Source organism: Macaca mulatta, chromosome 2 (assembly GCF_049350105.2).
Source record: "Macaca mulatta isolate MMU2019108-1 chromosome 2, T2T-MMU8v2.0, whole genome shotgun sequence".
NCBI lineage: Eukaryota > Metazoa > Chordata > Mammalia > Primates > Cercopithecidae > Macaca > Macaca mulatta.
In genome coordinates, this window is record NC_133407.1 from 1,368,520 (window position 1) to 1,381,103 (window position 12,584).

At 54.3% G+C, this 12,584-nt stretch overlaps 1 protein-coding gene and 1 long non-coding RNA gene across 4 annotated transcripts in view; one reads left to right on the forward strand and one right to left on the reverse strand.

Annotated features, from left to right (window-relative positions):
- Window positions 1-2,833: 2,833 nt before the first annotated feature.
- MUC4 (mucin 4, cell surface associated) overlaps window positions 2,834-12,584 on the reverse strand; it is a 66,702-nt gene continuing 56,951 nt past the window's right edge. For 2 of the 3 annotated variants that reach the window (XM_028843520.2, XM_077991077.1), the window contains 7 exons: window positions 11,735-11,894; window positions 10,534-10,713; window positions 9,192-9,265; window positions 7,570-7,634; window positions 7,258-7,481; window positions 4,935-5,097; window positions 2,834-3,451 (listed from right to left, as the gene is read on the reverse strand). In XM_028843520.2, the coding sequence (XP_028699353.2) occupies window positions 3,247-3,451; window positions 4,935-5,097; window positions 7,258-7,481; window positions 7,570-7,634; window positions 9,192-9,265; window positions 10,534-10,713; window positions 11,735-11,894 (1,071 nt within the window). In that variant the 3' untranslated portion in view covers window positions 2,834-3,246. Of the gene's footprint in view, window positions 3,452-4,934; window positions 5,098-7,257; window positions 7,482-7,569; window positions 7,635-9,191; window positions 9,266-10,533; window positions 10,714-11,734; window positions 11,895-12,584 lie in introns of those variants that run through there. The other variant, XR_013413453.1, reaches the window with a different exon arrangement.
- LOC144338963 (uncharacterized) lies at window positions 5,097-7,385 on the forward strand. Its single transcript, XR_013413454.1, has 2 exons — window positions 5,097-6,743; window positions 6,783-7,385. It is a non-coding gene; the product is annotated as an uncharacterized LOC144338963 (long non-coding RNA).

Sequence of the window (12,584 nt, forward strand, 5' to 3'; positions counted from 1 at the left end):
GCCTTGAAGTCAGGTGATATCAGTCCTCCAACTGTTCGCCCAGGCTGGAGTGCAGTGGTGCGTTCTCAGCTCACTGCAACCTCCGCCTCTGGGGTTCAAGCGATTCTCCTGCCTCAGCCTCCCGAGTAGCTGGGACTACAGGCACTGACCACCATGCCTGGCTAATCTTTGTATTTTTAATAGAAACAGGGTTTCACCATATTGGCCAGGCTGGTCTCGAACTCCTAATCTTGTGATCCGCCCGCCTCAGCCTCCCAAAGTGCTGGGATTATAGGCATGAGCCACTGGGCCCAGCTCAGTTTTTGTAGATATCCTTTATCAAGTTGAGGAAGTTCCTATTTCTAATTTACTGAGAGTTTTTTTCTTTTTTTAAAATAATGAGCAGGGTTGGATTTTGTCAAATGCCTTTCCTACATCCACTGATATGATCCTGTGATTTTTCATCTCTAGCCTGTTGACATAACGGATTGCATTAGCTGATTTTTGAATATTTTTCTTCTCTAGCTTGTTGATGTAACAGATTACATTAGCTGATTTTTGAATATTGAACCAGTCTTGCATACCTGGGATAAATCCCTATTGGTGATGGCCTATAATTCTTTTTACGTATTGTTGAACTCAATTTGCTAATATTTGGTTGGTAATTTTTGCATCTATGTGAGAGATATTGGTCTATAGTCAGTCGTCTTGTAATGGTTTTGTCTGGTTTTGGTATTAGGGTGACACTGACAAATGACTTAGGAAGTATTCCTGCTGCTTCTGTCTTCTAGAAAAGATTGCAGAAAATAGGTATTATTTTCCCTTAAATATTTGGTAAAATTCACCAGCGAAGTCATCTATGCTGTGTGCTTACTTCTTGATAAATGAATGTTGTGACTATGGTTTCGTATGGAGACTTCATTACATTCTACTTTGGGGCATATGAGGGTAAAGCTACAGCTTTGTACATAGGAGAGTGGCATCACCCATTGGGAGAAGTCATTCTCCATATAACGTAGACAGTTTGGAGTCTGCTCAGATCAAAGACTGTGATGGTTAATATTGAGTGTCAACCTGATTGGACTGAAGGACACAAAGTATTGTTCCTGGGTGTATCTCTGTGAGGGTCTTGGCAACGGAGACTAATATTTGAATCAGTGGACTGGGAGAGGCAGACCCACTCTCAATCTGGGTAGACACAATCTAATCAGCTGCCAGTGTAGCTAGAAATAAAGCAGGCAGAGGAACATGGAGGGATTACACTGGCTGAGTCTTCCAGCCTTCATCTTTCCCCCGTGGTAGATGCTTCCTGCCCTCGAACATCGGACTTCAAGTTCTTCAGCTTTTGGACTCTTGGACTTACACTGGTGGTTTGCCAGGGGCTCTCGGGCCTTCGGCCACAGACTTGAGGCTGCACTGTCGGCTTCCGTACTTTTGAGATCTTGGGATTCAGACTAGCTTCCCTGCTTCTCAGCTTGCAGACGGCCTATTGTGGACCTCACCTTGTGATTGTGTGAGTCGATACTCCTTCATAAACTCCCCTTTATATATACATCTATCCTATTAGTCCTGTCCCTCTAGGGAACCCTGACTAACACAAAGATCATATGTATTTATATATATATACACATACATATTTGAGACAGTCTTGCTCTGTCACCCAGGCTGGAGTGCAGTGGCATGATCTCAGCTCACTGCAACCTCTGCCTCCTGGGTTCAAGAGAGTCTCCTGCCTCAGCCTCCTGAGTAGCTGGGATTACAGGCACGTGCCACCATGCCCAGCTAATTTTTGTATTTTTAGTAGAGACAGCATTTCACCATGTCGGCCAAGCTGGTCTCAAACTCTTGGCCTCAAGTGATCCGCCCGCCTCAGCCTCCCAAAGTGTTGGGATTACAGGCGTGAGCCACTGTGCCCAACCAAAGATATTCCTTTGGGAGCTTCCTTCAACAGCACTTACCCACCCGCAAGAGTGAGCTTGAACACCTGCTTTGCACCATGTGACTTCCTTTCTGACCCCATGACTGCATTTTATTGGACCAGGCATAAACAACTGATGTAAATTGGACCAGTCAGATTCTCTCTTCAGGGATTTGGGATTTAGAACTAAGAGGCAGCTACCTAGTTTCTGCATAAAGTTGGAATTGAGATTTTCTAGACACAGGAATTGGGGACCAATGGTATTGGAGTTGTTACACCAGATAGGTGTAAAAGTCCTGCCTGCTGAGAGGATTATGTGGAAGCTGATCAGGTTGCCGGGGACAAGTGGAGGCAGGGTAGGGCTGAAGGGCTGTGGGATGGAGAACCTCAGAAGACTCCATCTGGGGTCCAGGAAAGGACAGAGAAGGTATTAGGGATCGGGTCCTCCAGATCTAAGGGTGGGGTGGTGGCATGTTTCTTGAGTTGGTTCCTGGAAAGGGAGCTGAAATGGTTTAATCCCTCTTCCATGAAACACAGGCGGTGGGGACAGCCACCAGACAGGAAAACACACTGTACATTGATCCTTTTATGACTTTTTGAAATTGATGGACAGGCAGGTGGGGAGGGGTCCTGGGAGAGAGTCTGGGTCACTCCATCTTGGGGTATCTCTTTCGCCCTCCTCCTTAGAGGGGAAGCTTTGGCCTGTGCTGGGGTGGGGGAAGAAGAAGATGATGTGGAGCCTGAAGCAAGGTTAGGGTGGAGCAACTGAGGATTTCCAGCATGGGTGACCGGGCTGATTAGGACTGGATCCAGCTGCCCCACTGCTCCACCGCCTGCCCAACACTTAACCTCCACACACTGTGCCCTCGGATGGTTGGGAGAAGCCTGTGCCCAGCCCTTCGGCCACCAGAAGAAAATCAGGAATAGAATCTCTGGTTTTGAAGACACAAAAAGTTAGACAGCTTTATTAAATAGACTTTAATTCGAAGTAAACCAGAGAGTTTTGTGTGCAGAAATATTTTGCTTAACTTAGGGCCATCACTGCATTATGAACTCTGGTGTGTGTGTGTGTGTGTGTGTATGTGCGCGCACGCGTGCACAGGCCAGTGTCCTTCTGTGGGGGTGTCTGCGTGAGGACCCCTCCATGCTTGTCATTATGGCCTCCCCCTGTGCACCTGAGCCTATGGATAAGGTATAGTCTTGTCTTGAGTCCCAGTATTCACTCCCCTTGTAGAATCCTGACAGCCTTCAGTCACCTTCCCTTTTCCAGTCTCCCAAAAGCAATGGCGCCTTAAGTGTGCGGTGAGGATGGGGTGGGTCTTGAGGTAGCCTAGACCACAGCTGTCCCTTCAAGGCGAGGCCTCAGCTGAGTGCAGGAGATAGGAGAAGCTGGTCCTGGAGCAATTCCAGAAGCGCAGGACCACGAACACCCCGACCCCCAGCAGCAAGAGGCCGCCCAGGGACCCAAAGAAGATCCCGAAGAACACGTCGAGTTTCATGCTCAGGTGCTCACAGTGCTCTCCCCAGGCCGTGTAGATGGAGAAGGACACACAGCTGGGGACCGAGAGAGAGACAGCGTGTCAGAGGCGGGAGCTCAGCCTCCCAGCCCCGCCTCTTCCGCTGGGGAAGATGTTCTCTAGGAGAGGCTGGGCTTGCCCCACTCTCCGGAGAGAAAGGCTGAGTCAGCCCTGAGGCCGTTCTGAAGTGAGGCCACTGGGCCAAGAGGAAGCTGTGGGCTTTAAAACATGGGCCTGGGCCGGGCCTGGTGGCTCACGCCTGGAATCCCAGCACTCTGAAAGGCTGAGGCGGGCGGATCACTTGAGATCAGGAGTTCAAGACCAGACTGGCCAACACGGTAAAACCCCATCTCTACTAAAAATACAAAAATTAGCCAGGCGTGGTGGCGCGCACCTGTAGTCCCAGCTACTCAGGAGGCTGAGGCAGAATCGCTTGAACCCGGGAGGCGGAGCTTGCAGTGAGCCGAGATTGCAACACTGCACTCCAGCCTGGGGGACAGAGAGACCCCGTCTCAAAAACAAAAACAAAAACGTGGAGTGAATTCAGCTGCGCGTGCAGTCAGCTGTGCCTGGGCAGCAGGGATGCCGACTGGCCACAAGTGGGCATGCGCAGTCACAGCCCCGCCCCGGCCCCGCCCCGCCCGGAGAGCTGGGCCCCGCCCCCGCTCCGCCCACCCCCTTCTTCGGCGGATCTGGAACTGCAGCTGGCGGAGGGCGCGGAGACCAGGCCTGCGTGCGCCGCGGCTTCCTGCGCTGTTCACCAGCGGAACCCCGGGACTGCTGGTGAGAGCAGGGGCAAAGGCGCCTCCCGTGACTGAGGGGCAGGGCTGGCCCTAGACACAGGACTGCAGGTTCCTTCCCCACAAGGAGACAGCAGGGAAGCAGCAGCCAGATCAGGTGGGAGGGTTCGACTTTGGGCCTCACGCCTGTAATCTCAGCACTTTGGGAGGCTGAGGTGGGCGGATCACCTGAGGTCAGGAGTTTGAGACCAGCCTGGCCAACATGGCGAAACCTTGTTTCTACTAAAAATACAAAAATCAGCTGGGTGTGGTGGTGCGCGCCTGTAGTCACAGCTACTCGGGAGGCTGAGGCAGGAGAATGGCGTGAACCCGGGAGGTGGAGGTTGCAGTGAGTCGAGATCACGCCACTGCACTCCAGCCTGGGCGACGGAATGACACTCCATCTCAAAAAATAAAAAATGTTTGGCTTTGGAAACCATGCCCTGCTGCTTAACCTACTGGCTCCCCGGGCAAGTTCCCGGTCATCTTTAAGCTGCAGTTTTCTCATCTTCGAAATGGTTTCAATACCCCCTGTGGCTCCTTTGGGTTTCAGAGTTTGTAATATATTCTCCACACAGAGCAGGCACTCACAACTCTCCCTTCCCACTGTCCCCTCTTCCCAGGTCTCCGATCTTTCTCGTTACAAAGGGAGCCATCCTAATTTCTGGACCCCTTGCGGTGTCTTGCCCAGCTTGGGTTCCCCAGCACTGTCATCCACCTCCTGGCCGCAGCCCTATGCACCTGCAGCGGGGCCCACTGGGCAGGTGCTGGCACTGGCCTCCATGGTCACAGTAGCCTCTACTGCACGGGGACACGCAGGTGAAGCCGCTCTGGGGGCTATAGACCAGGTCATAGCCCTTGTAGCCATTGCATTTGAAGTAAGCCTTCAGCGTGCTCACGTTCACTGTCGGGAAGGACATAGATTAACACAGAAAGCAACTGATGAACACTAAATCAATACCTTTTCAACCACGAATTCTTTTTCAGGTGTTTCTCCTGAGAAGTAATTAGAGAGATGCACAGATACATATGCCCCTGCATATTCAGATCAGCGTGGTGGATAATAGTAACAACGTTTCAGAAGTGGGGTCGGGTTAAATAAACTGCACATCCTTACCAAGGGATGACAGTTCCTATGGAAAAAGTTTCCTATGGAAAAAGTTTTCTATGGAAAATGCTTTCCTAAAGAGCGTATGCTTTGAAGGTGGCCAGACCTGGGTTGAAACTGAAACTCTACTAGTAACTAGATGTGTAATTCAGGGAACATTCCTTAACTCTTTCAGTGTCAGTTTCCTTATCTTTAAAAGGAAATGATCATAATAGCACTTATGCTGCTGTGAGATTTAAATGAGGTAATATGTCCACAGTACTCAGTACACTGCCTGACACACAGTAAGCACTCAAAAAATGGAAATGATTATTCTAATGTATTTTAAAATATGACACTATATTCAAACCTACCATTATAATATGTCAAATGGGAATATGGATACAATATATGAGATAATCTGTTCACAAATGTTTAACGAGGAGGTTATCAAACATTAGGAATGATTTGATCCTTCAATAAAAAATCGATGTGTGAAGTTCTTAGGCATAAATGAAAGTTCAGAAGGATATGTACAAAATATTGTTGTCTCTCTGGGGATTGGGATTACAGGGTTTTTTCCCTCTTTTCTTTTTGTTAAATTTGTGTTTCCTAAAGTTTCTGCAATAAACACAGGATACTTGTATAATAAAAATTATAGGTTTTCCTTAATTGCATAGTCAGGGTTTGCCTCCCTGGGCCTCCTACCCCAACTCCCCAACATACAGTAGTTCTGAGGGATTTCACCCACTGCTCCAGGAGAGAGCAGGCTTAGCCTGCATTCTAGGAGAAGCTCTTGCTTGGTCCCAGACCCAAGTAAAACAGCACTTTCTGTTGTGTTTGGGGTGGCCACTGCCCTATTCTCTGCCCTATACAGAAAATAGGATGTGTTATTCGTTTGTTACTCTGACAAGCTTGCCAACTTATACCTGTTCCAGGAGAACCAGGGGCTGTCAGCACTGAAAGGGGGCTCAGAAATCTCATCTCATTTTCAGATGGGGGTGCTGAGGCCTGGCCTGGGGAAGGTGCTCGGGGGTGCTGAGGCCTGGCCTGGCCTGGCGAAGGTGCTCAGGGGTGCTGAGGCCTGGCCTGGCCTGGGGAAGGTGCTTGGGGGTGTTGAGGCCTGGCCTGGCTTGGGGAAGGTGCTTGGGGGTGTTGAGGCCTGGCCTGGGGAAGGTGCTGGGGGGTGTTGAGGCCTGGCCTGGCTTGGGGAAGGTGCTTGGGGGTATTGAGGCCTCGCCTGGGGAAGGTGCTGAGGAGCGTTGAGGCCTGGCCTGGGGAAGGTGCTGGGGGGTGTTGAGGCCTGGCCTGGCCTGGGGAAGGTGCTTAGGGGTGTTGAGGCCTGGCCTGGGGAAGGTGCTGGGGGGTGTTGAGGCCTGGCCTGGCCTGGGGAAGGTGCTTGGGGGTGTTGAGGCCTCGCCTGGGGAAGGTGCTGAGGGGTGTTGAGGCCTGGCCTGGGGAAGGTGCTGGGGGGTGTTGAGGCCTGGCCTGGCCTGGAGAAGGTGCTGGGGGGTGTTGAGGCCTGGCCTGGCCTGGGGAAGGTGGTTGCACAGGGTCACATCATTTCAGGGAAGAGTTGCCTCTGTCCCTGGCCAGTCTCCAGTCTCCAGCTTAATAGCCTGCAGCTGGAGGACAGACATGATGGGGGTGTCCTTGTGTATGTTTAAGTGCAATGGCATCTTAAGAAAACTATTAGCAATGTTATGAAAATAAATTGCTGCTGTTTTATTAGCGGCCACAGTCAGCAAGGCCCTGGCTGAGTACTTGCTCTGTGAAGCTGCATACATGGGACTGCCTTAGCAGTGCTGGCTGCTCCTGCTCTTGAATCTAAAAGGAAGCTGGATAAAATGTTCACGTTTTCTCTCAAAACCAAGCAAACAGAAAAACTCAACTAACTTGTTTGTGTGGGCGGAAGCACCTCCGTTTACCCGCCCCCTGCAGTGACCCCCACATTGTCCCTGGAATGGATGGACTCACGGGCTGTCACATCCCACACGTCTTCCCTGGAGATGGGCTGGAAGACCACATGGTTCCTGGACTCCTCCCTCCTCCGTGGAACCTGGTAGAAGAACGCCTCCACTACCGCAGCCAGCAGCTGGTTGTTCAGGAAGTCGATGACGGGGCCCCAAGGGCGGTACTGGAACTCCGAGATGACCATCCAGTGTTGAATGGGGCTTCCCGAGGCAGGTGCTGGGGAATCGCTGTGTGGGAGGGTGACGGTGAGGGGGGCCAGGGAGCGGGGGATGAGGAAGAGGACCTGGGGGCTCAGGGGGACACAGTCCCACTTACATTCGGTTCACTTGGCTGTTGCGGAGAAAGGCCCGCATGTCCAGGGTCCCCAGTATGTATGCCACCTAGGACAGGATGGGGGATGGGCGGGTGGGGGTGAGGCCCCATCCAGAGGGGAGATCCCCTCCCACCTTGATGGGTGTATTCATCCCTGTTTCCTCCTGGAACAGGAGCCCCAGGGGAGACCCCCTCCCACCTTGATGGGTGTATTCATCCCTGTTTCCTCCTGGAACGGGAGCCCCAGGACCCCAGCACATTCCTCACCGTCTCTGCATCCTCGCACTCTAACCTAGCCCAGTGACTGTCGCGGGTCCTTGCTTAATAACGTTTGTTGTGAGTGAAGGGTTTTCCATTCTGTCCCCCTCCTCAGCCTCGCCTCTGCTGCATGACTCATGACCCCTCCACAGTATACTGAACATGGGTTAAGTAGACCTAGGAGGTGGTCAGGGGCTGTGGGTGTCAAGGTGACTTAGGTGGAGTCTAAACTCAAAGAGTGCATAGTCTGGTGCAGGTGACAAATGTCAACAGATTTTACCACGTGGAGTGGGGAGTGGGGAGTGGGAAGTAGGGAGTGTGGAGTGGGGAGCAGGGAGTGGGGAGTGTGGAGTGGGGAGCAGGGAGTGGGGAGTGGGGAGCGTGGAGTGGGGAGTATGGAGTGGGGAGTGGGAAGTAGGGAGTGGGGAGTATGGGGATTGTGGAGTGGGGAGTGGGGAGTGGGAAGTAGGGAGTGGGAAGTAGGGAGTGGGGAGTATGGAGTGGGAAGTAGGGAGTGGGGAGTGTGGAGTGGGGAGTGGGAAGTAGGGAGTGGGGAGTGTGGAGTGGGGAGTGGGAAGTAGGGAGTGGGGAGTGTGGAGTGGGGAGTGGGAAGTAGGGAGTGGGGAATGTGGAGTATGGAGTGTGGAGTGGGGAGTGGGGAGTGGAAAGTAGGGAGTGGGAATGGGAAGTGGGGAGTGTGGAGTGGGAAGTGGGGAGTGGGGAGTGGGGAGTGTGGAGTGCTATGTGTGCAGTAGTAATAATAGCAATTACAATGTTTGAATACTTGCGTGTCGGGCACCGTACTAAATGCTTGACGCACATCATTTAAACGGTGAGACAGCCTGTTGACTCAGGTGCTATGCTTGTCCCTGTGTTTACAGATGACCTGTTACATAATGTGTGTAATTAACATACCTGCTCTAGTGAGGGGCAGCGCAGAGGTTTTGATTCTGGGTGTGCAGGATGCTAGAGCCTCAAACACTCGGCAGTTGTGCAACTTTGCCTGTGATTGGGGTATGGCATGGAAGCCAAGAGCAGGGAGCACCCAGTTCCCTCTGGGAAGTCAGGGAAGACTCCCTGGAGGTGAAACGTCCTTTGGTTTCTTCCAGGTCATACCCGAGATGCTTAGAGGTCTCGGCTGGGGTGACTTGGCACCCTGGCCTCTGCTTGTGGTGAGCTGAGGTTTCTGTCCCCGGCCTTCCTCACTTCCTAATGCCCTGCACCTCCCATGGGGCAACAGGCTCCGGCCTTCTCTGGCAATTGAATCCAGATGGATGACAAGATGAAGGCCGCACAGGGATGGTTCCGCCCTCGCCTGAACCCGCCAAGCGTCCCCTCCCACCCGGAGCGCGGCCTGCAGCACTGACCGAGGCGTTGACCTCTGCCATGGAGGCATTTTCCTCTTCACTGAACAAGAGCTGGATGACTCTTAAGGGAGGTTCTGGAGATGGGAGAAGCAAATGTATCATCACCCCACGGTTTACCCAGACTTACCCAAGAAGTCCGTCGGGCCAGCCCAGGGCAACGGCTCCATTCCACAGTGACAGGTCACTGAAGACACCGGAGAAGTGGCCCTCACCCTAGCGCTCACTCCACTATGCCCCTGGCCTCCGGCCGCTCATCTCACTGAGCCAGCTGTGAAGTCTCTGCCTCCGTCCTTCCTCCACAGGCCACACAGCCCCGTGGTCCTTGCTGTGACAGCTGCCCTCGCCAGCTCCTACAGCCCGCACCTTACACCATCCCAGAGAAATCCGGAGCTGTCCTGTGACCCCAGAGCTTCCCCATCCCATTATCATATCCCATTCCCCAAAGGTGGGAGGAGTGTGGAGGTGAGAGGGCGGGGCCCGGGTGGGGCGCAGGGGTAAGAGGGCGGAGCCTGGGTGGGGTGCGGGGGTAAGAAGGCGGAGCCTGGATGGGGTGTGAGGGTGAGAGGGCGGGGCCTGGATGGGGTGCGAGGGTGAGAGGGCGGGGCCTGGGTGGAGTGTGGCGGTGAGAGGGCGGGGCCTGGGTGGAGCGTGGGGGTGAGAGGGTGGGGCCTGGGTGGAGCGTGGGGGTGAGAGGGTGGGGCCTGGGTGGAGTGCCGGGGTGAGAGGGCGGGGCCTGGGTGGAGTGTGGGGGTGAGAGGGCGGGGCCTGGGTGGAGTGCCAGGGTGAGAAGGCGGGGCCTGGGTGGAGCGTGGCGGTAGAGAGGGTGGGGCCTGGGTGGAGCGTGGGGGTGAGAGGGCGGGGCCTGGGTAGAGCGTGGGGGTGAGAGGGCGGGGCCTGGGTGGAGCGTGGGGGTGAGAGGGCGGGGCCTGGGTAGAGCGTGGGGGTGAGAGGGCGGGGCCTGGGTGGAGCGTGGGGGTGAGAGGGCGGGGCCTGGGTGGAGCGTGCGGGTGAGAGGGCGGGGCCTGGGTGGAGCGTGGGGGTGAGAGGGCGGGGCCTGGGTGGAGCGTGGGGGTGAGAGGGTGGGGCCTGGGTGGAGCGTGGGGGTGAGAGGGTGGGGCCTGGGTGGAGCGTGGGGGTGAGAGGGTGGGGCCTGGGTGGAGCGTGGGGGTGAGAGGGTGGGGCCTGGGTGGAGCGTGGGGGTGAGAGGGCGGGGCCTGGGTAGAGCGTGGAGGTGAGAGGGCAGGGCTTGGGTGGAGCGTGGGGGTGAGAGGGCGGGGCCTGGGTAGAGTGTGGGGGTGAGAGGGCGGGGCCTGGGTGGAGCGTGGGGGTGAGAGGGCGGTACCTAGGTGGACAGTTGGACTGAAGTTGTTCCCAGCCAGGAAGCAGAGGCTATCGGTGAAGGCCGGGGGGCAGGTGCACGTGGGCTGGCAGCCCAGAGTCTGGGAGATGTAGCAGCGGCCTTGATTGTAGCAGTAATTCACAGGGCAGGACTGGTTCCGACACAGGAGAGAGCTCCCCAGAGCTGCAGAGTGAGCAGGGAGGTCAGCAGCAGCGCACTGGGGCAGCGGAGGGAGAGCCCAGCCCGTGGAAACCCGCTCTGGGACAGGCCTGCTTTCTTTCCCCCAGTGTTCTGCTGTGGGCCACTCAGAACCCCAAACCATCCTTCCCCCCTTTTCCAGGCGTTTCTCTGCAAGGCAACCCCTTTCCTCGACCAGGCAGGTATTCTTCCACTTCTAGAGAGGGACTGGAGTGTTTCTCAGGCCTTCTGCTTCAGAAAGGACCCTGAAGGCTGGCAGAGGAGGGGCCCCCAGCCGGCTTTCCTCACGCCCTCGCCTCTCACTTCCGTCTCCTCTTCTGCGTTTATAAAATCTGTGGTTCTACCCACTCTGGCCTCGGCTCTGAAGGCACAGTGACCTCTACATTTTATTTGGGTGCCTAAGGGGGCTTGGTAAAGGCCTTGCTGTGATCTCCCTCATCAGACTCTGATGGCTCAGAGCGGGAGGAACAGGTGGCTGGGAGGACTCAAAGGGAAAATCAGGCACCTTTGCTGCCGGATCCCCACGCCAGCCCCTCCAAACGTCCTGACTTGTGAGATGCAGAGATCCTGGGCCTCGTGTCTCTGAAGACCCCCAGGGAGCCCGAGGAGCCAGCTTGCCCGGTTCCCTGGCCGCTGCTGAAGTCTCCTCCCCTGGGCAGACCATCTTCAGTCTTTTGCCCAGGGTTTCCCCCATCAATGCCTCAGGGATGCTTAGCCCCGTCCCCTCCCCTATGCCTGTACAACCTCTTCTCCTTCAGCACCACACCATCTGCCACCCCCTTTCCAGGCCTACCTAGATTTCCCGTACCTGCCTAGATTTCCCATACCTGCCTAGATTTCCCGTACCTGCCTAGATTTCCCATACCTGCCTAGATTACCTACCTAGATTGTGCATTCTAAAGGCTTGCCGGAGAAGGGAGAGAAATAGTTTGCCTTTGGCTGTCCACACCCTTGAGCTGTGAGCTGCTCCCAGAAGTCCCTCCTCCAGGCCCTGTTCCCGGCTCACCAGCACAGTGCCGTCCATCCCCAGTCAGGTGTGGAGGGCAGGCCTCGCAGCCCTTCCCAGGAATGCAGCGGACACTCGGGAAGCACGGCTCCTCACAGGCGTCCTTGGAGTGCTCGCAGTAGCGGCCGAAGGTGCCCCCGTCACACTTGCAGCCGGCCATCTGGAGGAAGGTTGCTGATCACGGGCGGCCAGGAGACCAAACTGGTAAGGGCTTCTGGCTGTCTCTGACTGACCCCTTTGGCCTGGGAACCCGTGGACCCTGCCTGAGTCATGTCTCAGCTCCACCAGCACCTGGTGAGTATCTTCTTGACCAGGCCCTGGGGCTGCAAGGCCCTAAAGCCACACGGTAGTCCTGCCCATTTGGCCTCCCTGGTTCATTATTTACTCCGACTCCTTGCCTGGCCCTGCACCAGGATCTCAGCCTCTTCCCTCTCACACTCTAGCTCTTTGCCTGAAATCCTTTCTAGAGTAAGACAGGGGATGCGTGAATGATTGAAGCATTAATGAATGAATGAATGTATCCATGTATCTATGTATGTATCCATGTATGTATATATGTATCATGTGTGTATATATCCATGCACGTATATATCCACGTATGTATCAATGTATGTATCATGTATGTATGTATCCATGTGTGTATGTATCCATGCATGTATGTATCGTATGCAAGTATCAATGTATGTATGTATCATGTATGTATGCATGTATCCATGTATGTATGTATGTATCCATGTATGTATCAATGTATGTATATATCCATGTATGTGTATCATGTATGTATGTATCAATGTATGTATCATGTATGTGTGTATGTACTGTTGCTTGAAAACTGGATTCCTTATTTATT